This window comes from Plasmodium berghei, assembly GCF_900002375.2.
Source record: "Plasmodium berghei ANKA genome assembly, chromosome: 11".
NCBI classification, from domain to species: Eukaryota; Apicomplexa; class Aconoidasida; order Haemosporida; family Plasmodiidae; genus Plasmodium; species Plasmodium berghei.
The window spans coordinates 363,923-389,865 of NC_036169.2; the positions used below are offsets into that span (position 1 = coordinate 363,923).

Sequence of the window (25,943 nt, forward strand, 5' to 3'; positions counted from 1 at the left end):
TTTAATTTACAAAATCAAAAATAAAATTATATATACACATACATATATATATAGAGAGAGAGACTCAACTTATATGTAAAAAAAATTATCACAAAGTGATGAAAAATAGCAAATGCTCACAACATACAATATTAAAAAATTAGATATATCAAAATATTATGATCACGCCATAAAACTGCCAAAACGATTTAAGCCGTAAAATAATTTTTTCTATAATCGAGGCAATATAGGACGTATATATCTGGTGCACCTTATTTGCTTACAATTTTTTTTTCCATTTTTTTATTTGATTTTTTATTTTTTTTTCCAAAATCAGTTTATTTGAACAAATTCTTTTAAGTTGTCTAAATCTTTGTAAATCGAATCAATTTCATAGGAATGTAAACACATCCATTCTCCATAACAAATACTGCTATATGCCATTGTATTTATACATTCCCCCATCAACTAAAAATATAAAAAATGTAAAAAAAATGAAATAAATGATAAAAGGTTAGAGGGTATATTATAGAAGATGTGATATTTATTCATTCAGTGTTTTTAATTTGTTCATAATTGTATTATAAATAAAATATGAAAAGTATTTATTTGACAAAAATTTTGTTTTATTATTAATTGAAAACTATGCATATAAATATTCTATAATTTTCTTACATTTTCTGATGTTGTCTCAAATTGGCTACATTTTCGAATACACTCTTCACTTTTTTTTTTAAACTGATCAATAAGCTCAGAATTGCTATCACTTAATTTTAATAAATTGTTTATCCTCTTTTCAAAATCAGATGTATTTATAATATTTATTAAATTCTCTGATACCTCTTTTAATTTATTATATTTTTCAAAAACTTTCGTATTTAGGTTTTCAATAGTTTCAAAAAAATCATGTGTTAAAGCACACTCATTATATTCAGCACAACTTATTTCATTTTTCTCATCTAAGGATAAAGATTTTCGAAAATAAAAACATATTTTATATTAGATGAAAACGCATATATACTTATTCTCATTACTCTATGATAAATATATCATTTGTTTTATCCAAATATGTACAATTTAAAAAAAAAAAAAAAAACATACTTTTTATTATATCGACTTTCTGAAGATTTGAAGGAGTAGAAATCCCCTTATTGGAGTTCTCGTTAGGGTCTCTATAAAATATAAGTAAAAAAAAAATATGCATAAGTATGTGCACATATATATATATATATATACACACGTGAGTACGAAATTTATTACCTTAAAATATTTTTATTAAAAAACAATGATGCCTTTTCACTGCTCCATAAAATTTGTTTATCTTCTTTTCCAATACTCTGAATTAATTCCCTATCTGATATAATTAAACTGTCATCCCGGATTTTTTCGGCATATCTTTGTTCATTTTTTTTGTAAAATTTGTCTTCAGTTTGTGATTCTTTTCGTTTGTAGTAATCCATATTATTACATAATCTACCAAAATTGTGATTTGTAAAATTTTTATTTAAAAAAATTAACGATTTAATGAAAAGTAAAACGGAAGCATGAAAACCCATAGATGAAATTTCATGAATAAATAAGGAAACTAAATGTTAAGCGAGAAATATTGATTACTCTATTTTTTGTTCTAAATTCAAGGGATTGTCTGATTCATCTATTTCTTCACTATTAAAAAGAAGGGAGAAATGTGAATAAGAGCTAGAATAATATTAAATATATGAAAATATAAATCGTACTATTTATAGTATAAAAACACTACAATAATAAAATAAAAGCATAAAATAATAATACCCGAATTTATTATGTGGAGTTATACTACCAAAATAATCATTGTACATAATATTTCTGTCAATAATGAAAAAATAAACAAATATATTATATAGAGGAAATAAGAAATTATGAAAAATAAAAAAAATGAAAATTACTTGATAGAACGCAAATTTTCAATCTCATTTTTCCCAAACCCAGTGTATAGATCATCTTCATTTGTATCATTAAATTTGATTGTGTTAAGAATGTTGGATCCTATATTAATATCGTTAGGAATTTCAATACTGGATTTTATGTTTCCCATTCCATTTTCAGTTTTATCATGATATTCATTTTGTGACGAATAAAAATTAAGATACTTTTCGAGGGGCTCACTTGAAAAAAAAAACAGAAAATGATAAAATTATGTATATATACATGTATGTATGTATGTATATACAATGGAAAATAAAAAAATTCGGAATATATCAGATGTCCTTCGTAAATAAGAGAGATATATGGAGAGAATGATAAATCGATGAGTATTTTACAAGTATATATGTTATTTATTTTATATAATTTTTACTTTTTGATTAAATAGTCTGTGCTCATTTTAATATTTTGATCATCTGTATTTTCAGAAATAGTCGAAGTGTCCAATTCAGGTTTCATTTTTTATGAGCAGATTTGCGTAAAATAGTGAATCAAAATAAAAAAAAATTGCAATATAATTGTAACAAATTGGCTAAAATTTTTATCACAAAATAGTATAAAAAATGCAACAAAAACATGACAAAAATAATAGAACAAAAGACGGGCAACTTCGCTTTATGTATGTATGTGTGCCAAGAGAAAAATAAATAAAAATAAGAAATAATATAAGTTATATATTTTTAAACTATAATAAATAAAAACTTTAGAAATATAACAGTAATGGAATATAGACAATTAAAAAAGGTCGTATAAATAAAAGTTCTATAGACAAAAAAGAACAAAAAGATAAATTCATATACTATTCATTCCTACTATCCCTATTGTTATTATTATTATTAACAATTACTATATTATTATAAAAAATAGTGTACATACTTTGTAATATAAGCGTTAAAGAAATTTGCTGTTTTTTCTTCACTCCACTTGTGATTAGCTTTGTTTAACATTCACAGTGGATAAAAAAATCAACTATAGTCTTTCTATATTTATTAAAATTTATGTTCTTTTTATTAATAAATTTTTAAGTTAATAATTTGTTCGTTTTATCACATCATAATATATACAAAAATTAATAAATCCACATATTTGTATTCCAGCAAAATTATAAGTACTAAGTGCACACATTGCAAATCTCTTCAATTTTCTTAAAATATATATATAAATATATAACAACCTTATTTGGTATATTTGTACTTATATGCATGAGAATATATATGCTTATAATTCCAATTTATGTTACCAGAGATTGTTTTGTCTTTTTTTTTTATTTTAGAACAAACTAGCCTTTAAATAATATCTCCATTTTCAGTATATATATTTAATACAAACAAACAATTATATATAAAGAAAAAAAAGCATTAAAACGTAGAATGTAGATATTATTTGAATACCAAAGTCATGAAAACAAAAAAAAAGAGAATAATTTGAATATTATACTATTTATATATTTCCTGCGTACTATATATACTACTTTATATTAATTACAATTTAGATTTAAAGAGAATCTTATTATTTTTTTTTGAATTCCCAATAAAAAAAATTTATCAGTTTATTTAAGCAATTTTTTAATTATTAAACAAATTACGATAGCTTTAAATATTAAAAAAAAAAAGTGAAAAAATGAGGAAGCCCAATGACGTGAAATTGAGAAAAACATATAAATAAAAAAATAATAGTACCAAAAAATGAACATACAAATAAATAGTGAACGGGAAATCATTCACAAGGTAATGATATATTATTAAAGTAAAATATATAAATATAAAAAAATAAAAGCAAAATTGAATTAAACGAGTAAATTAAAATATAGCATATACAATGAAAAAAAAATATTGAACTTTTATTAATTGCGGTTTTAAGAATAGAAAAGAATATATTATTACTACAAATAATAAATACTAATATAATTAATAACATAGCTATATATTATCCATATTTATTTTTTTTTTAAGTTTTTTAAAAATTCATGTTTAATCGTTCTTTTCAAACAAGGATTTTCCAATAATATTTTTTTCTGAAAGAAATATAAGCATACAATACATACACATAAAAATGCGAAAATTAATAACCAAATAAATATTCAAATATATGCATTTATGTATATATAAGCGTGTATTCACATATATATATATATACATATAAGCTTATGTTTCCATATCCACATACATTTGTATGATGGAACAGGAGAAAAAGCCGAGGAGGGAGAAAGAAGAACCCTCTATCTCAACAAATATATTTTATGGTGAAAAGGAAAATAAAAATGAGCAATTATCACAAGTTGAAAATAAATGTGAAGCATTGCCTGAGCATAATTGCAATACGCATGCTGACAAATCAGATAATATTTGTATACAAAATCCAAATGTTTTAAAATGTGAAGAAATACAAAATATAGATAGCAAGCAAGGTTTTAGTATCAATTTAAATAAAAACAATTATGAGTATAATACAAATTTGTATGAACAAAGTGTATCTAACTTGAATGTTCAAAATATGGACGATTGTAACATTGTAGATATAAAGTCTGATTTAAATGATCCAGTTAAAAAAAATGTCATTTTAATAAACAATATAGAAAAAAAAAAAATAGTGGAATCAAATGATGAAGGTAATGAAAATATACATAATGAAGGAAATAATATTAAGCTTATTTCAAACCAAAAAGATAAAAATATATGTGATATTATTAGTACAAATAAAATTGAGGTCGAAAAAAGAGAGGATACTAATTCAATAGAAAATATCGCAAATATAAATTATACTACCATAAAAGAAGAGTTGAAAAATGAAGAAAAATGTTTAACAAATTTTAATGATAAAAACGAATCAAATGTAGTAGAAAAATATTGTGAAAATAATAAAAATATAATAGACGATGCAACAGAAAAAAATCGACGCATTATAGAAATGTATGAAAAAAAACTTGAAACTGAGATTGATCAAAAAGAAAAAAATAAAGTAGATCGACTTACCGAATTAAGTGATCAAATTGATGGTAATGCCTCAACTATTAGTGCAAAAATGAGAGAAAGTATTTCCAAAATATTTAGAGAAACACCGTCATCAAAGCCTAAAATTATAAATGAAATTAAAAAAAATGATAATGATGAAAATTCTGAATATAATAAAAGTGAAAGCATATCAGAAAAAAATGAAAATAAATTTTTTTTCAAAGATGAAGGAAATCTAAGTAATGATAATGGAAGTATGGGTCGAGATGATCGTGATAATAAACCGAGCTTCTCTCGAAGCACTTTAAAAGAGGGAAGTCTTTTGAGACTTTTTCGATGTGAATATTTTGACACTCATTTACATATTAGATATTTATATGATAGAAAAGAAGTAGGAGTACATGAATATTTAGTTAATTCATTATATACTCAAAGAAATCCTGAAGATATATTATTTTACTTACCTCAATTATGTCAAATATCATTAGTGCGATATGAATCATCATCTCTTTATCGATTCCTTTTAGATAAAGCTAGCAAATCTATGCATTTTGCTTTAAAATTAAATTGGATATACAATTCAATAGTTGAAGATAATATATCTAAATATAAAGAAATATCTCAAAAAATGATACAAGAAATTGAAATGGCTGTAGTTAATTGTAAACCACTAAATAGTGAATGTAAAATTTTTAAAGAAAATAAGCAATCCGATCTTCTCATTTTAGCATACCCACTTTTATTTAAAAGAAAATTTATTATAAAAAAAATAAGAGCAAATGAAAAAATAAATCAAATTAAAAAATTTAACAAATTTCTTAGTAATTCTTATAGTTTAAAAGGACTTATAGAAAGTAATCCAATAGAAAAAACAAATACATTATCGTCTACAAATAATTCAGACAACCTATTAAAAGAAATGTGTTTTTGTTCAAATCATATTAAGAGCATTGATCAGAAAAATACAGGTGTAATGAATTTAGAAAAGATGGATCCTCAGTGTGGTGATAAGATTAATCCTCAATCAATACATCCTAATTCTGAGCATATTAATGAAGAAGCAGAAAAAAATAATTATCTCGGTGGAGAGCAAAAATATAACAGTGTTTGCCCTAAATGTGCACATATTTTTGAGATAAAAAAAGAAAAAAAAGATAAAAAAAAAAATATAGCTTTATCACCCCAATTGCCATCATGCTATATAATAAATTCAGGAGCTTTATCTGTAGCATCTGCAAAAATAAAATTACCAAGTACTTATGCAAAATTAGGAGATCCATTAAGCTTTTCCAAATTTTCACTCCCAGATTGTAATTATAGTTTTGATATGATTGAAGAACTACAGCAATTTTTTATGAAACAAAGAAGATGCGATTATTTTAGTTTGCTGAACAATTTTATAGATATATTAATAACAACGTCTAATTTGTTAGCAAATGAACCTGATATCGATATACGAAACACAATACTAAACAAATTTATATATTCCTTAAATACTTGGATGGTTATGAGAAGATGTATAGTAGCTTCTTGTGAAAATATTTTTTCCATGACAGGTTTATGTATACCAATGGAATCAATATCTTCTAGTAAATCAGATAGATGTGGATCAAGAAGAAAACAAAAAAAGAATTCCAAACATTTACAAATATTACATTTTAATAATGATGAATGCAAAATATTTTTTTCAAAAAAAAGGGCACCATATTTATTGGTCTTTGAAGTAGCGGATTTGGATGAAGATATTTCGCATATTAGTGATAATACATTTTATGTGAGTAATAGATTATTTAATATAGAAAATTATAAAAATAATAATTTAATTAAAACGACACAAACTAATGAAAAGGAATCAGGGGTAAAAAATTATTTCAGTGATGATGAGCATTCAAACAATGCAAAAAGTGATGATGAATTGAAACATAATAATTATATTCTTACAAAAAATTATGGAGGATATAATGAAAACAGTAGTTCCTATGAATGTGAAATGAAAACTAGTTATGAAGAGCAAAATAAAAAAATAATAATAAATAACAATAATAAAAACATAGGAAAAACTAATGGAAATCGTTACTATGAATCCAATGAAAATTCCTATCAATATTATGATGATAAAAATTATCAAGAATTTTATAATTATAAAGAAGAACAAATTACCAAACTAAATAGAAATACAAATAGCGCTGATGATGATCCTAGTGAAATTAGTAGTACAAATAGTAGTTGCAACTATTTTAAAGATTTAAATGTAATAAAAATGAACGATCTTTATGTATATAATGCTATAGTAAACGATTTGAGGCGAGAAAATTTAATATCTTTCACTTCTGAAGAAGAAGAAAATATATATCTTATAAAAAAATGTATTGGATTAGCAGAAGAAAAATCAAACGATGGTTATAGTGACAAAGAATATGATAAGAATGAAATGGGAAGAAGGAGATCAAGAAAACATAATAACAATGATAATAAAAACGAAGTAAATAGTGAATCTAATGAATCATCTTCACAAGGAATAAAAACAAATAAATTTTTAAACACCAGATCTGCATCTATGCCTAACTATTTAAACAACTCCAAACCCACTGATATCACATCTACTAAATGTACTCCTGTTGATAATAATGATGAAAATGGTTATATAAATGATATAGGTGAATATAACGAAGGAAATGGTAACTCCACAGATAATCAAACTACCGAACAAGAAGAAAATTTAAAAAAAACAAATAAAGATAAACAAATTCAAGGCCATAAAAACGAAGAAACATATGATAAAAATAACAAAAAAGAAATGAATTCAATAAATAAAAATTTAATAAAAAGGGTTGGAAATAATATTAATGGGAAAAACGGTGGAAAACATGCTAGTGTATTATCATCACATTCTCATAACACAAGAAACTGCTATTATTCTATAGAACTACCTTCCATTTTACCAGATATAAGCGAATATTTTAAAGTCGAAAATTATTTAAATGAAGAATTTAAAAAAAAAAATTGTAAAATTATAAAAACATTGTTATGGGGAGAATTATTTGAAGATAAAAAAAAAAAAATTCGAAAAATATCACCTTATGGCAAATTAAAATCTTGGGATCTTAAATGTGTCATAGTAAAAGGTGGTGATGATTTACGACAAGAATTATTAGCTTCTCAATTAATTAAACAATTCAAAATTATATTTGATAATGCTGGTTTGCCATTATGGCTACGCCCTTATGAAATATTAGTTACTGGATCTAACTCGGGAATAATTGAATATGTCCATGATACTTGTTCAGTTGATTCATTAAAAAGAAAGTTTGGCACAGATAGTATTTCAACGATTTTCAACATCGTCTTTGCAGATTACATATTTGAGGCCAAAAAGGTTCGATACTGTTTATTATATACATAAACTTGTACATTTCTATGTTAATGTGCATACTATATATGTGTATCATTCTATTTATTTTTGCAGAATTTTATAGAAAGCCATGCAGCATATTCCTTAATTTCATACTTATTACAAGTGAAGGATAGACATAATGGAAATATGCTATTAGATTCATATGGGCATCTAATACATATAGATTATGGATTCATGTTAACAAATTCTCCGGGCAATGTTAATTTTGAAACATCACCTTTTAAATTAACCCAAGAATATTTAGATATTATGGATGGAGAAAATTCAGATAATTATGAATATTTTAGACGACTCATTGTTAGTGGATTTTTAGAAGCTCGCAAACATTCTGAAGAAATTATTCTCCTTGTTGAATTAATGATGCCAGGTAAATTTTGCATAATAATAAAATATCCCATTTTTTTTTATATTTTTTTAGTAATCCATGATATTTTTAATCACATTAATTAATTCCAATTCCATCATTTTTTGTTTAACTTTATCACATTGTATAATTATTGACACATACAATGAGCTACATATTTATTTATATTTTATTATTTTGGAATTTTCGAATTTATTCCTTTTTTCAGCTCTGAAAATGCCATGCTTTTCGAATGGAACACAATTTTGCATATATTCCTTAAAAGAAAGATTTATGACAAATTTAACTGTTGACGCGGTAAAAAACAAATATACCTAATATATAGTACTATAATTTTATTATAATAGTATAACATCTTATATTTATACTTTTTCATAAACGTTTTAAACAATATATTTTTCTTTTCTTTTCTTTCTACAGTGCATCCAACGAATTAACACATTAATTGAAACCTCTGTCAACAACTTCCGAAGTGTTCAATATGATTACTTTCAACGAATAACAAATGGAATTATGTAAATTTATATCTAAAAAAAATCAAATATACGCAAAGTTAGCGAATAAAGCATCCCGCAAAAGAGGAGTCCATATATTTATATGCGTGTAATTAAATTGATAGCTTCACTTTAACATGTTTTTTGATTTTTATATATTTCTGATTATTACAAATATGCTATCATTGTCCAACTTGGTTTATTTTGTTTTTTTCTTTTTCTGTTTAATTTTGGTGTACTAATGTTTTCAAACTATTGCATAGCATGTGCATATATATTTTTTTTTGTCATTCCATTCGTTACTATATATATAAAACTATTCTTTTTTTTTTTTAATTTTCCTATTATCATCAATTATTTGCATTTGCTTTTTTAATTTGTGTATGAAATGTTTATTTTAATTATTATTTTTTTTTAATTAAAACTCTTACATTTAAATTACACTATATTTAGTTCCTCTCTATTTTGCATCAATTTGAAGCTAAATGAATGCTCTTTTTTCTTAGTTTTTTTCAAGCTTTTTTTTTTCTTATATATTACAAGTTCGTTTAAACTAATAAGGGAGGGTGTTAATTTTTTTTATAAAATTAATAAAATAGTTTGAAAAAAATATATATTATTATATGCATGGATAGCGAATGATCAAAAAATAAAGGAAAAAATATTTCATGGCATAACGGTAATAGGATATATAAAAGGATAAAATGATGAATTGTTATTTAAAAATACAATCAATAATACTTTGTAAATAGATAGATACATACACACATATATATATATATATATATACTTACCTGATGTAGCAATTTGTTCATGAAAATGATTGAAAGCGAAGAAGAATTTGAAATAATCCAAAGAAAAGAAAACTTAGTTGATGAAATATATATACAAAATGAAATCGATAAATTGAATATAGACGAATTAATAAAGCCTAAACAAAATCATGCATTAAAAAAAGTTATACAAACAGATAGAGATATCGTTATGAATTTAGATGACAAAATAAGTAAATTACAAAAGTCATGCCAATATGGAAAACAAGTATCAAAAATCATAAATTTTAAAGCAGAAAGTTTAAGTACTATTTCTTTAAAGGACAAACTAAAATTAATATTAGATACATTTGTAGATATGTTTTCTGAATGTCGTGAAACAAATACTGAATTTCAACTTAATGATGATGATAATAGTTTTATACATAATAATAATATCGTAAAACCAACTATTAGTTTTATAAAAATATCAAAATATTTTAGTATAAATACATTACCATTTTGTTCATTAAACTATGATACAATTCCTTTAAATCTTTTTATTAGTGATGAAAATAATTTTACTATTGAAACAAACAAAAAAAAAAACTATAACAGAACTAAACAATCTAACAATAATTACAAAAAATTAAAAGATTATACATATGATAATGAGCCTGAAGTAAAATTGGAAACTTATGAACAATCTATGAAACTTAAATATAAATTAAATCAACTTGAAAAAATTCAAAAAAATGTAAAATTTTTTAATTTTATTATTGATTGTGATCCAATTAATGGATTTAATGAAACAACATTTCGTTTGTTTTTGTTTACTTTACTTGTATCAAAAGGTCATGTAGAATTTTATAAAAACACAGATGGTATTCTATGCATTAAATCATGCGAAACACTGGACCCAAATAATGAAAATGATGGTGATTTCACACACAATTATTCACACGCATTGGAAGGAGAATTAAAAAAAAAAAAAAAAAAACAAGCCTTACTTACATCGTGGTCTTATAATAAATGGGAACAGTTAGTTAATCAAATAAATAAAGAATCATGATATTAATCCGCTTATGAAGTATTTTTATTATTCACATGTTTACATACATTACCTTTTTTAGTGAAATATTTTTAGAACTATAATGGGAGAGCTAGCCATAATTATGCTCCCCACTTTTTTTTTTTTTTAAATTAAAATATTTTTACACATTTGTGCATCATGTAAATTTTGAATGAAATAAGCATGTATAGAATTTTTGTTATATAAATTTCCATATTTATTCACCCTATTTTTAAAAATAATTCACAAATGTGTAGGTGCACATGGATTGTGTTTTTATTTGGGCACGTATGCATATGTATATGCCCTTTCCTTTGTGTGCATTATTTTATCCCTTTGTCTTTGCGAAATTTTCTAAGAAAAAAAATATAATCATCCAATAAAATAAAACAACAAATAGAAAAATGAAAAAATATAAGGCGAAGAAATAAGTTTAATTTCTTCCTATTTAGCATTTGCATAATATATATATGCGGAATATATTGAAAACGAACAAAAGTAATAAATTTCATGCGAAATTTAGATCTTATTTATTATCATATACGAATATATACACATTTGTAAAAATGGAAGATACTATGACAAATATAAGTGAAGAAAATTTAAATTATATTAAAACATGTATCGGATATTCCTTGGCGAAATCCACGCTATATGCAATAAAGACAGACACAGAAGGTAATGAATATAAAAGAAAAAAATGTATGTTTTTTTATGAACCAAGAAATATATTCTATACATATATATAATAAGAATTCGTGTACATATAGTATATATATTAAATGATGTTATTTTTCATATAAAACCGTGTTATTTGCAAGAGTTGCGAAATAGAATATCTATGTCGGATCATTTCAATCATCATCTACCTTTATATATTTTTATCTCATTCTTATTTGTTTTTTTTGCCTTTTTATTAATTATACTGTGAAAAAAGACCCTTTAAATGTTATAAGCCAACAACTAAAAAACTTTACAACCTTCAATGAAGACAAAAAAAAAAAAAAAAAAAAATTCATAAAAAAAATAAATTCATACCATATTAAAATACATGACGAAATAAATAAGAATTTTACAAAAAATAGTATTAAAGATTTATATGAATTTGGGGATAAAAATGATGGCACTTTATTCGAAAAACTGGACAGCTTATTAAATATAATTAAAAATGTTTTGGATGCTGAAAATGTGTATATAGGAAAAATGCATACAGAGATAGAAAATGAAAAAAAGACAGGGAAAAAAAAAAAAAAAACGCATAAAAAAAATATCTTGAAATTTCTTTTTACTAGTGATAAGTGTAACATAAAAAACGAAATTGTGCTTAATGAAATCCAATTTGAAAGCATATTTAAACAATTTGCAGAAACAAAAAAAGATAATTTTTTTTTTGAAAAAAATTATATATTTCCTAATATTATAAAGGAAAATTATACTTATGACGAATTAAGTGAAAATTTATTTCCAAATATTAAACGTTTTTACGAAAACAAAAACCGTTTGAAAATCATAAATAAAAGTGATTTCAAACAAACTGCAAACGAGAGCCATAAAGTAGAAAATGATGATATTTCCGAATTTAGCAATGATAATGTTCCAAATTCTGATTATTCAAATGAACTTAGTTCAAGCAAGAATACAGAATACGAGTCCTTACATGAGGAAGAGTCAATTAATGAAACGAGTGATGAAGAAGATGAAGCGGAAGGAAATGAGAAAGATTTATTAGAGAAAGAAAATGAAATCATAAAAGAATATGAAAATTTTGACGAAAAACTAATTAATACTCTAAATATGAATCTAACATATAAATGTACATACATATATGAAATTATGGAAATCGAACAATCATTTTTATATCAATATATGGTTCCTGGAGATTTTCTTGCCATCCCGTTAATATATTATTCATGTTATAATCTTAATTTTTTGAATTATTTATATAATATGAAAAACCAACCAGAACAACCAGCATCCAATAGTTTAGAAACCATAGGTAAGAAAAGCGCGTATATGCATAATAAATGTACATTAATCAAAATTATAGCCATGTTCACAATAATACAGAGATAAGTATACACAACTTGCAAAATGGCCAAAAATAAAATAAATAAAAAAATATAAATAAATAATTTTACTTTAAATTTATAAGCATGTATGGCCCAAGAGGATGATGGCGGCAAAATGGTAAACCCTGAAGTAAAGGGAAAAAAAAAGACAAATTGGATAATTGATTTAAAAAAAGAAAAAAAAATAGAAATGTGTCTTTGTATAGATAACAGGGGAAGTGTCAACAAAATAAATGAACAAAAAATTTGCGCCCTAATACATTTCTCTTATCTTTTGATTATACGAATGTTAATGTGTGAAAGAAAATCCGTTGAAAAACAGGCAAGGAAAAAGAGAGTTTATATGCGCTCGTTCAAATGATATGAAAATAATTAAATATGTTTTCATATATTTCTAGTTATTTGAATATACATATATCACATGCATCTATAAACATAATTGCCCTTTCACAAAATTCAGGTTGAATATATGATAGAGTGCGAGCATGGAAGCGAAAGACAATTAATCGATAAGTTGCAAACAAAAGTCCAAGAAAACAATCAAGAAAATATCATAAATAAATTTAAAAATAAATTAGCTGAGCATCATTATTTTATAGAATCATCAAACCTAATAAATTACATGGCTTCATTCCAATGGATAGAAAAAAAAATTCTCAAATATCAACACAAGATTATCCAAATAAGTATACAAAAAAAAAATTAATTTTTCCTATTCATATTATTCTCTAAAAAATTATTAATAAAAAATATTTTTTTTAACTTATACAGATAAAATAAAGGTTGAGTTTAACAAAAATTTGTTACAAACCTTACTTAATTGTTTTATAATAATAGATCATGAATATTCGAAACCCTCATTATCAAAAAAGATAATACAAAATTATGAATGGAATGAATTAATATTATACATCAATCAAAATTTTATAGATCGTCTCACAATGTTTAATCCTCTTTTAGAATTTGAAGGTCTGTTCACAAATACAGTCACATGCAATATAGCTACGAAATGTTAAAACAAATATAAATGTGTGCATATTTCGAAAATATAAATATATTTATTTTTATCCATATAAAACAATTTTGTTGGTTCAATAAAACGAACGATTTATATTGAATACATAATGTAGTATTCATTAATTTTGTCAGTCCTCATTCATTTTTTCACTGCCCATGTATTTTATAGAAAAGGAAATAGAAAAACTTCATGAGATAAAAAATTTGCTAAATATTGCACCTTTAAAAAAGAACAATTATCTGAAAAATATGGAGGGAATAACTACATATGGAATAACCTTATTGGAATATTTTAATAATGTAATAATATATGGATATTTATGAAACATTTAATGTTACTCAAAAGTTTTTGTCCTATCAAATAATTTGCTATATCTGGATTAAAAAAAAAGTGTATATACTTTTGTGGATATTCATAATAGAATTGCTAATATTTTTATGCCTTCCTTTTTAATATGTTCTTACAGATAACCATAAATATTTTGGATGAAGTTTTAAAAATAAAAGAAGGAAAATTAATTTCAAATACATAAAACAACAAAAGTGGTTACCCAATCAAATATCTAATATGAATCTTTTATCGAATCTTGATAATTAAATTTTTCAAAATATGCTATACCTATTTATAATATTATATGTATATATTTTTCTTCTTTTTTTCACGTCATTTAACATAATTTTTCAAAATATATGTAAATGCAAACCTGAACATGAATTTAAATGGATAAACTAATGATAAGGAAAGTGTAACTTATATAATATGAAAAAACACACATCCTTAAAATGATATAATAAAATAAAATACTATTCAAATACAAATGATTAAAAATCCACATATTCTATATTAATGTAACATTTGTTTTGTGTTAAAATTGTGGTACAAAAAAAAGGAACTAAAAGGAATAAATATAGTGAATTAATAACATTTAAATTCTTCATGTTATTACATTTTTTGTATTTTTTAATTTTATTTATTGTATATCATTAAAAATAATTTAAATGTTAGAAAAAAGTATTAAAAAAAGCGGAAAATGTAAAAAAAGACAATAAAGGAATATAAATTTATTCTTATTAAATTAACTTAAAAAAACATATTATCATCAATATATTTCCATATGCATTTGTTATCAACTTATTAAACATCAATAAAATGCGCTTAAAAAAATATTGTTAAAGGATTAATTCTCCCCCGTTTTTTCAATATGTATATATACCTATAAATATATCCATATTAAATTGGAAAAAAGTATTAACCATGGAATATTATTTGAGTAAAAAAATATATCTTGCATTACAACAAGGTGCATGCATGAAAGTATATTAATATAACCATAACGATTTAATTGTTTTAATTTCACAAGTATATGTCTATATATAGGGACAGTATATGTATGACGAATGAATGTATTATATAAAATATATTATAGAGCGTATTTTTTGTGTGTAAACGTTTTTTTTCTAATTATCGAATGAAATATATTTATGTCAATCCATTTAAAAGTACAAATTGTATTCTTAATTAATAATATTATTTTGGTGTGTCTTATATTTTTGGATGCATATTATCGTTGGTTCACATTTTGCTGAAATTTAAAAAGCGGGATAAATTTTTCATAAATCTTTGGCTTTAAATTTGCATATGATTTTCCATGGTTATAAAGCCATGTGTCATAATCCATATATATTTTTTCTAGTAATTGTTCTATTAATTTTTTTGCTAATATATAATGATCATATTTTTGACAAGAAACACATAAATGTAGTGATTCATTTGCCTCTTTTTTTTCTTCTCCTTCTAAATATCCAGAACCTCGACCTCTTAATCTTAATTTACAATCAGTGCCTACACATATTTTTTTCATGTTAGTTCCTTTTAATCCTATTATTCTTTTAGCTATATCAAAACCATTAAATGGATCAATTTGTACTTCATATTTTGCTGTGTATTTTTTAATTACAAGAAAGTTGTCTGATAACATTGAATCTTTAGATAAGTAATTATTTTTAGTATTGTTATTATTATTTTTATTATTGAAATTATTTGTTTTATCTCCAAAATATCTATTGTTTCCTCCTTTAGAAAACTTATCTTTATCATCATGTATCATTATTCCTTTATTTTCTTTTCTAATAATATTATCTCGTCCGACATTATTATTGTTGTTAGTAATATATGGTGGTTTATATCTTTGGGATAGTTGTTGTTTATCCATATTTTTCCCGTTATTCGTGTATATTGGATTGGGCTTCATATTAAATTTGATTTTATCATAATTTTTATATATATCCATCATTCCATTATTAATACAATTTTCATCAGAGTTATTTGTTTTATATTTCATAGTGTTATTATTATTGTTGTCATTTATTTTTGAATTAGATATATAATTAGAAAAATTGCCATACGATTTCAAATTGAGATGCATATTGTTTATATTATGTGAATCAATTATAGATTCATCAGATATACATCTAGTAGATGTGCTTTTACCACAATGGTTATAGTCTATTATTTTTAAAGGATTAATAATAGCATTATTGCCACCACTATTATTATTGTTGTGAGAAACGAGATTCATGTTTTCGCTACTTCCATTTATTAAATTTATATTATTATTAGAATTATAGTCGATGATAGCATTTCGATTATTAGCTGCATTGTCCTTAATTAGACATTCATTATTATTGATCATATTTGTTTCTTCCATTATATTTCTTATAGAATTGTTATACTTATTTTTATTTGTTTCGATGTTCATTGTATTTTGATAATTACTAAAATTTTGTAACGAGGTGTAATTGTTATTATTATTATTATTATTATTATTATTATTATTAGTAGTAGTAGTAGTAGTAGTATAGCTATATATACTTTTTAGTTTTGTCTCATTATATATATTATTTTCCACGTCTTTACACATGCAATTTTTAATATCAAAATTGTTACTATTATGCATATGAATGCAATCAGTTGTAGCTTTTAAATATGTAGTATTTATTTTATTAACAGTTTGACCTCTTTTTGTATTTCCGATTTTATTCCTGTCAGTAATATTATAATTATTTCCATTCAAATTAAGATTGTTTGGATTCAAATTATTTCGACTGCCAATGTAATTACCATTCCCTTTACCCAACAATTTCAGCATGTTATTATCACCATTATAATTTCTGTATCTTGGGCTGTTTGAGATAATACTACCATTTTCGTTTAAATAATTACAATTTCTCATATTATAATGAACACTTCCCTCGTTTATGTTTAAATTGCCATTAATATTTTCAACATCAACTCTATTATTATCATTACGATTAATATTATTATAATTACGATCATTGTTGAAAGTATGAGTATTACTAATATCATTGGTATTTCCATTAGAACAAGTAGTATGGTCCCCCTTGATATCAATACTTTTGTTTAAATCGTTTCGTTCCATTATTCTACTATTGCATCCATTGGCATAATTCTTGTTGTCTGAGTTATTGTTTGGCAACATGCACATCAAAATGCTATCAGCTATTGCAGAATTCATGCGATTGGAAATTTCAATTTTTTCCGTGACATTTTCTCTTTTATTATTAATAAGAAATTGTGTCATTTTATCATCTATGATATTTCTCAAATAAGTTTGCTTATTGTTTTTATTTGAGGCATCTCCAAAATAATTGTTAATATTTGCAGCGCCACTAGAAGTAGTAGAAACATTATTATCAGAAGTGTTTGCAATGTTATTTAATTTGTTTGTACCATGCATTTTAATAATTTTTTCTTGATTAAAACATATATTATTATTATGAGGAGACATAATAATACTTCCGTTGTTTATTCGATTATAATTGTTATAGCCGGTAAAATTTGGATCTATATTATTTTGGTTGATATTTTGAAAATTATTAAACATTATATTATTTTCTCCAAAAGAAATGCTATTATTGTTTCCGTTTTCATATGACATATTTTCGACTAAATTTTTATTTTGCATAATACTCGTTTTCATTGCAATATAGTCTTTATATTTTCCAAGCTGACTTTTAAATATATCATTCTTTTGAAATAAAATGTCAGTATTTTCTAATTCGATTTTTGTATTATTAGATTTATTTTCATTATCTCGTAATAACATAGGATTTACAAAAGGAAAAGTTTTTTTCATTGGATTATTATTATCAGTATTCATGTCATTAAAACAATTCATATTTTCCTTTACAGTATGATTGCAACTAATATTATTTCCACGATTGTTATTACTATTATTATTATATTTATCGATGCATCGTCTTTCATCAGATTTATTAATATTTTTCATTGTACTATCATGTGAATACATTTCTGAATCCTCATTGTTTATTGGGCATTCATATTTTTTCTCATCAAATGGTTCACTTTTTCTCCCATTATCGTTTAATAAAAATGAATTAATATTATTTATTTTGTTGGAAATATTGTTTTCTCTTATATTATTACTATTAATACAATTTCGGCTATTATTATTGAAATTATTAGCTTCACTGATTCTGTTTGCACACATAGATGCAGTATTAATATTGCTATTATTGTTGTAAGTTTTAAAGTTAGTATTATGATAACTAAAATTACCATTATTCCCATTAGTATATGTATTTCCAGTGTTCATTTCATTAACTGTATTTTTGTTTCCTTTTTGATTGTCGTAAATATTTTGATCTGTGATAATTTCATTCAATGTTGCCTGAATATTGTGATAATCAAATTGATCTCTTTTTTTCATACATGAACTTATATCATCAAAATCAGACAAATTTATAGAATTATTATTATTATTGCTTTCATTAAACTCTTTCGTATTTCGAATGCTTTCCATATTCGTAGCCTCATTAGTATTGTTAATCATTTCATTTCTATGGCCTTCAATAAAATTTTTGAGATCATTGCCACTACTGTGATGTGCCCCATTTATTTTTATTTCATCCCAATTGTAATTTACAATATCACCGATATCAGCCATATTTTTTTTTTCTGAATAAATATTTCTATTTAAATATCCATTTATAGATGTACCATTTAATGTTGTTACATCTTTATTTTTTAAAACTAAATTAATGTTCCCAGTTTCATTATTTTGTAAAAGTGGATTATCAATGTGTTCAAAATTGGTATAGTTATTTATATTGGAATTATGGTTATTATTACTTTTCTTATTTTGGGTATCTTTCAAATAGTTGTCGTCCAAAAATTGTTTTATATATTTCATAAAAAATTCATTTTTTTCATGTTCACTTATCATATTATTATCACTCAAGTTTATATTTGATTTATTTCCCGTATCTTCTATATAATTCATTATATAATTTTTTTCATTTATATTGCTATATTTTTGAGTATTATGAATAATATCCTTTATGCAATTCCCTTCACATGTATCACTGAAATTAGTAATATCGCTGTTTGGAACACTGTTTTGATTTCGATTCTTATTGTTGTTAATATCGTTGCTAATATCATTGCTAATACCGTTAATACCATTCGAAATAGCGGCATTATTATTTCCAAGACAATCAACATCGTAATTTAAAATGTCACGATTCGAAAAGATGCTAAAATTGTCATCAATAATATCATCACCCAAGTTTTCATAACCAATACCATCTGCATCTATATTTTTTTTATCTAATAAAATCGGTTTCACGGAAACATTACATTTATTAATATTATTACTACCGTTGGCACTGACATTAGTAGTTCCGCTATTACTGTCATTGTCATTTTTTACATTAGTTCGTTTATAATATAGATTTTCAATATTATTTTTTATATCATCAATATCATCTTTATTAAAATAATTATTGTATTCATTATCAAAATCAAAATATGGATTATCTAATGAATTTTTATTATAGATAAGATTTTGTTTAGTTTGAAAATCTTTTGTGTTTATATTATTATGTATTGCATTATTTAATGACAATTCAAGACAATTTATTTCATTCAAATTGTTGTCTTTATTTTCTTTTATTATATCATTTGATTTATTATCCATCTCTTTATTTTGGTTACTATTATTACTTAATATGATAGTATCATCATTTTCTAAAAATGACAATATTTTATCTTTATCACTTAAGTTTACATAATTATTATCTTTATTATTTATATCGGGTCTTATTTTATGAACACTTTCGTTTGATTTAACATGATCATCTGATGTATGGGCATTACTATTGTTTTCTATGCAATCTTTTACATTTTTGTCATTATTATTATTGTTTATTTCATTAGTACTAATTTCTTTATTCGAGTTAACATAATTATCTAATTCAGATTGTTTCTGTTCTTTAATATTATTAAAACCATAATTTAAATATTCCTCGAGCATTTTGCTAGATATATTATTTTCATTTCGAGGGGTTCTCAAATATTTTTCCATTTCACTAAATATGGAATTGTTAGTGATTTTATCATTTTGAGAATTTTGATTATCTCCTTTATTAACAATATCACAAGACGAAATGTTGTTATTTCCAACATTAATAATATCTATGTTATCATTTCCATATTTGTAATTTTGAAATACATATGCATAATCATTCATATATTCATCTTTTGAATTATTTATATTTAAAGTTTTTGCATTGAGGCAGCTAATAATTGTATCGACATCATTGTTATTATTATTGTTGTCTATATTAGAATCGTTGAAAATGTTTTTATTATTTGGGCATTCATCTAAATTCAAAAGAGAGACACCGCTGATTTTAAAAGAGTCAAACTCAGCGTCGATGTCATCCTCTTTAGCATATAATTTTTGAGGAAAACATAAAAAATTATTAGAATTATTAAATTCTTGAATTTGTTTTATATCATTAGAAGAAGATAATATATTATCAGATGATCTGTCTTTAACGGTTTCTAATATTTTGCTATCCTTATTATTATAATTATTAATTAAATTATTCATATTGTTTTCATCATTTTCGTAAATAAATAAATTATTTTCTCTATCTTCTCGTTTTTCAAATTTTATGTTATTATTTGATATATTATGGATTCCTTGTTCAATATTCAAATTTGAAAAATCATCATAAATATTATTGCTATCAGTTCCTTGATGTGAATGAGTATTAATAGTTTGTGTTAAAAGTTTTAAATTAGAATATTTTTTATTCATTAATTCTTTATCTGAACTGTTAGAATAATTTGCATCATGATCATTATGTGCCATGTTATAAGTTTTTTTGTCATTTTTATTAAAGACATTATCTTTATTATTATAATTATTTATTTTTTCTGTTTGTAAATTTCTTATGCTTGTATTACACCTCTGTATGCTCTCTGGTTCCTTGATATTGTTCATTTTTACAATATCTGTTAACATAAAAATTGCTTAATAACTTTTAAAAATAGTGTCACTTATACAAATTTATGTGTATAAAAAGTTGAGAATGTATATTTATATAGAAATATTATTTTCATAAATTTTTTTTTCTTTTGTCTTTTTAATATCGCAATTTTTTATTAACTTTTATCTCCTATTTTTGATTATTTTTTGGTTCTCTCCTTTTATTGTCTTAATTACGTATTTTAAATTTTTTATTTCTTAATTACTTAAATACATACAGAAAAAAAATTATGTGTATTTTAAAATTATTTTGAAATTTTGAAAAAAATATGTAACAATTTAATTATATCAGAATATATCTATATTAAATTAATAAAAAATGCAATCAAAAATATATATATATATATATATATATATATATATATATATATATATATATATATATATATATATTTACGGTTAAATAGAGAAATTTATATTTTTCATTTTTTAATTTGAGTAAATTTACCCAATGAAGTATATATATTTTAAATGTATTTATATATATATTTTTTTTTCAATATATACTTCACTTTATAAATATATTGAGCTCGCACATTTTTTAAATCACTGTATAATATTATTTTTTTCTATTTTTCAAACGTCTTTAATTAAGCATTTTTAATAATTTCTCTTGTTTAAAATAAAATAACACACATATGTATATGCACAAAGATTCAGTTCTATATAGTACCAATACATACATATCTTATTCACACACATAAACATATACATGTATTGATAATAAGTTATATAAAAATAATTTAACAATATCATTAAATAATAATGTATATGGCTAAAAAAAACAAACAAAAAATTATATATATATTACAAAATAATATTCTACAATAAAAATGATTGCCTTTTAAATCATAAACAATTATTGTTTATGAATTGTTACATGGAGGTAATATAAGTAGATATATTTAATGAACATTTATTTTTTATTATACACTATTATTCCTACTATATACGTATGCATAATATATATATATATGTTCATAATTGTTCATATCTCCAAAATATTACACCCCTCTATACATTAGTAAAATTAAAAAAACTCTTAAAGTCTTATTTTTCTTACGTGTAATTATGTCATTGTAAATATCCATTCCTTTACAAATAATTACAGCATTGTGTTTTTTAATAAATTTAATTTTCCCGTTTTTTATTAATGGAAAAAAATTACATAAATGTGTATGTATATATCATATATATACTATTATTATAATAACATATTATAAATATGTTTTTCTATTAGCATATAATGGAATAAAAATATATAATTATTATAGACAAATATAAAGTATATTCTCATCAAGCATACATGCATATATGTGAGATAATAATGTAACAACATACACATATATATATATATATATATATATGTACAATAGCTTTAAATATATAAATTTTATAATAATAAAGACATTTTTTAAAAATATTTATAATTTATTAATAAATTACGTCTATTTTTATTGGGATTTTACTATTCAAGTAAAATATAATTACATAAATATTCAAAATGTTATTAAGCATTATAAATTTTTACATTTATTCATAAAAAATAGTTGACATAAAAATTTGCTTCTGATAGTATAAATTAATTTAAATTTTACTTAAAAACATGTATATAATATAAAAATGAACCAGCAGTTATGTGAATATAGAAAACATGAATGAGTATGTTTTACACTAGTTACATAAAACATATATACAGTAATTTAAATTTAATTGCAATAACATTTTTCTGTATAATTATTGTTATATTTTTCATCCTTATATATAATTAAAAAAATGTGAAAATTATATATATATATATAAGTGTACTTGTTTACAAGAATAAGTATAAATACATTTTATTCCCTACACACACATACATATAATATATATTTACACATAAATGTAATGAAAAAATATAAAATGTGTATTGTTTGGGGCTTGGGTTATTATCTTTCGCAATTCTTAAAGAAATAAAATTACAAGAAAATATAAAAATTATGCATTTAAATACATATAAATGTAATACACATAAAATATTAATATAATAGTATTCAATTGTATTGGCTTAATATCACCAAAGAATATATTATTCCCTCAAAAAAAATGGAAAAGTTTATTAAAAGATGGAAAATAATAAATTATGCTTATAATAAACAAGATTTTTAAAGATTGAAAAATAAAACTATCTATGAATATGCAATTATATATACATAAATGATATATGAACACAATTAAAGGATTTCAAAATATTTTTTAAAAAATTATCACATCTTATTAAATTCATAAAAAAAAATTAAATTATTTAAATAATATTCAATTATAATATGAGATTGAAAAACAAAAAGATGAAAAAAATGAATAAGCCAAAAAATATATAAATAAATCTTTATTATTCATAAAAATGAATTTCTGATGAATATGCATTTCATTTATGTCTATACATTTATATGAAATGATATTTAAAAACAATTAGTATACAAAAAAACATATCCTTATAGTAGCAATATATTCATATATGTAAAAAATCAGTTCTCTATACATAATCTTAATTTTTAAATGAAAAAATGGGCTCGTCAGAATCATGCTCTTACTCTCAAATTCATTTCTTTCAAAATCGTATTGTTAATACCTTATCTTTTTTTTTTCAGTTATTTAAGTATTAACCCTTAAACTCATGACCAAAATATAATTAAAAAATAGTGAAAAAAAAAGGAAAAAAAAGGAAAAAAAAAAAAAGAAAAAAAAAAGAAAAAAAAAAGAAAAAAAAAAGAAAAAAAAAAGAAAAAAAAAAAAGCGGATAATGGTAATCAATATATAAAGATGCATCAATATTGATCAAACATAAATTTATATATTTGCTTAAATTACAAGCATATACGTGTGCAAATGGATTTTAAAAAATATTTATTTTTCTTGAACAATAAGTGCAAAATATCAAAGAAAAATGATAAACATATTTTTTTGTATATTTAGTTTACATATGTAATGAATTAAACTAAAAATATATTAAAGAAAAGAGGATCCCTAAAAATTAATGAAAAGCATCAAATATTGCATGTCTTCTTATTATATTTTTTTAATTTAATAAAAAATATTTATATAAGAAGAAAAAAAGAGCAAAAATTATAAATGTGTATACACTCATAATAAGTATGCAATGTGTTTACTATATAATTATTTGTGACTATTTATTTATCATTGTTTTTATGAGCATCATATATAATTTATATTTTTTTATATCCAAATTATTAACACACTAATGTACACTCTTTCGTTTTTTTTGCATGTATAATTCACGAACAAAAATTAAAATTATATTATTCATAATTTAATATGATGCATATTTGCCAACGATAAGCTAAAATTATTACACAATATCATAAAAAAAATTAAGCACAAAAATAAAATTAATAATTTACACATTATAAATGGAGCTTTTTAAGTACATTTGTAATAAATATTATTAGAGATATATAAAGCTATATTGCATTACATATTTTATTCTAGGTATCATATTCATATCACATTTTTTATTATATATTATTTTTTTTTTTATTTATATTGAAAACATTTATTGTTTAAAAGTATACTAATCGAAATACACAATTTCTTCTAGTAGCTCATTATTATTATTATTATTTTCAATGAGGATAAATGAGTTATTTTTAAATGACCAAGTTTATTTATGTTATACTATGCGTTTGATTTATAAAGGAATACAACTCATTATTCCCTTTTTACGTAGAAAAATCGTGATTGTTATATTTATTTATATATGTGTATTTTACTTGGAATATTGATATTTAAGCCGAAATTTTCCACTTATAATACTAATTTTGCCTTTTATTTTTACACATGTTACTATATTAGAAAAAATGATTTAAAATTTCGTTTAACCTTAAACATAATTATCCTTTATATTGGCTACCTTTGATTATAATTATTTTTTTCATATTACCATATTGTAACTGTATAATCATTTTTTTTTAAATTTATACCTTATGGCCATTTCATCCCAAAAAATATTAAAACTTTATACTTTACACTTATATAAATATATAAGCATATAATATATATCTTTATATTTTGTGTATGTAAACTACCCATGTTACCATATTATTGTTGCGTATATGCCATCAAAGTATTTTGTTTTGTGAATAATTTATGTATTATCAAGTTCAAATATTTATAATATCATTAATTTATGATAGTTTCTATTAATATTATATAAGAATTATTTCATATTTTTCTTTGTGTTATTTATAGCAAGTGGAAACATCACACACAACGAGGCCATATGTTCCAAATATAAATAGTAAAGTTCTATAAAATAGGTGAAATATTACTACTATGAAAACATAAATCGTTTTATATGTTCTTGTGAAGTAATATTGATAAGGGGTATATGCATGTGTTGATATATATTGAACGCATATATGTCATTTAAACAGGATAGCGTGTATAATACAAAAAAATACACTAATATATATTTATCTGTCACGGAAAG

General features: G+C 22.5%; 5 protein-coding genes across 5 annotated transcripts; 3 read left to right on the forward strand and 2 right to left on the reverse strand.

Moving 5' to 3' along the window:
- Positions 1–312: 312 nt before the first annotated feature.
- Positions 313–2,400, reverse strand: PBANKA_1109300 (conserved Plasmodium protein, unknown function; the record flags this gene model as incomplete). The annotated part of the gene is made up of 8 exons (XM_034565624.1): positions 313–447; positions 655–938; positions 1,081–1,151; positions 1,240–1,452; positions 1,594–1,644; positions 1,771–1,824; positions 1,905–2,123; positions 2,315–2,400. The coding sequence occupies 8 exons, from the start codon at positions 2,398–2,400 to the stop codon at positions 313–315; spliced, it is 1,113 nt and encodes a 370-aa protein (XP_034422302.1).
- A 1,713-nt stretch (positions 2,401–4,113) lies between these two features.
- PBANKA_1109400 (phosphatidylinositol 4-kinase, putative) lies at positions 4,114–9,190 on the forward strand (the record flags this gene model as incomplete). The annotated part of the gene is made up of 4 exons (XM_034565625.1): positions 4,114–8,268; positions 8,359–8,674; positions 8,880–8,968; positions 9,092–9,190. The coding sequence occupies 4 exons, from the start codon at positions 4,114–4,116 to the stop codon at positions 9,188–9,190; spliced, it is 4,659 nt and encodes a 1,552-aa protein (XP_034422303.1).
- Positions 9,191–9,984: 794 nt separating this feature from the next.
- On the forward strand, positions 9,985–10,989 carry PBANKA_1109500 (conserved protein, unknown function; the record flags this gene model as incomplete). Its single annotated transcript, XM_034565626.1, has 1 exon — positions 9,985–10,989. The coding sequence occupies one exon, from the start codon at positions 9,985–9,987 to the stop codon at positions 10,987–10,989; it is 1,005 nt and encodes a 334-aa protein (XP_034422304.1).
- Positions 10,990–11,555: 566 nt separating this feature from the next.
- Positions 11,556–14,608, forward strand: PBANKA_1109600 (conserved Plasmodium protein, unknown function; the record flags this gene model as incomplete). The annotated part of the gene is made up of 7 exons (XM_034565627.1): positions 11,556–11,667; positions 11,927–12,985; positions 13,142–13,368; positions 13,519–13,744; positions 13,830–14,027; positions 14,245–14,375; positions 14,543–14,608. The coding sequence occupies 7 exons, from the start codon at positions 11,556–11,558 to the stop codon at positions 14,606–14,608; spliced, it is 2,019 nt and encodes a 672-aa protein (XP_034422305.1).
- A 1,029-nt stretch (positions 14,609–15,637) lies between these two features.
- On the reverse strand, positions 15,638–21,430 carry PBANKA_1109700 (conserved protein, unknown function; the record flags this gene model as incomplete). The annotated part of the gene is made up of 1 exon (XM_034565628.1): positions 15,638–21,430. One exon carries the CDS (start codon positions 21,428–21,430, stop codon positions 15,638–15,640), a length of 5,793 nt encoding a protein of 1,930 aa, XP_034422306.1.
- Positions 21,431–25,943: the final 4,513 nt, after the last annotated feature.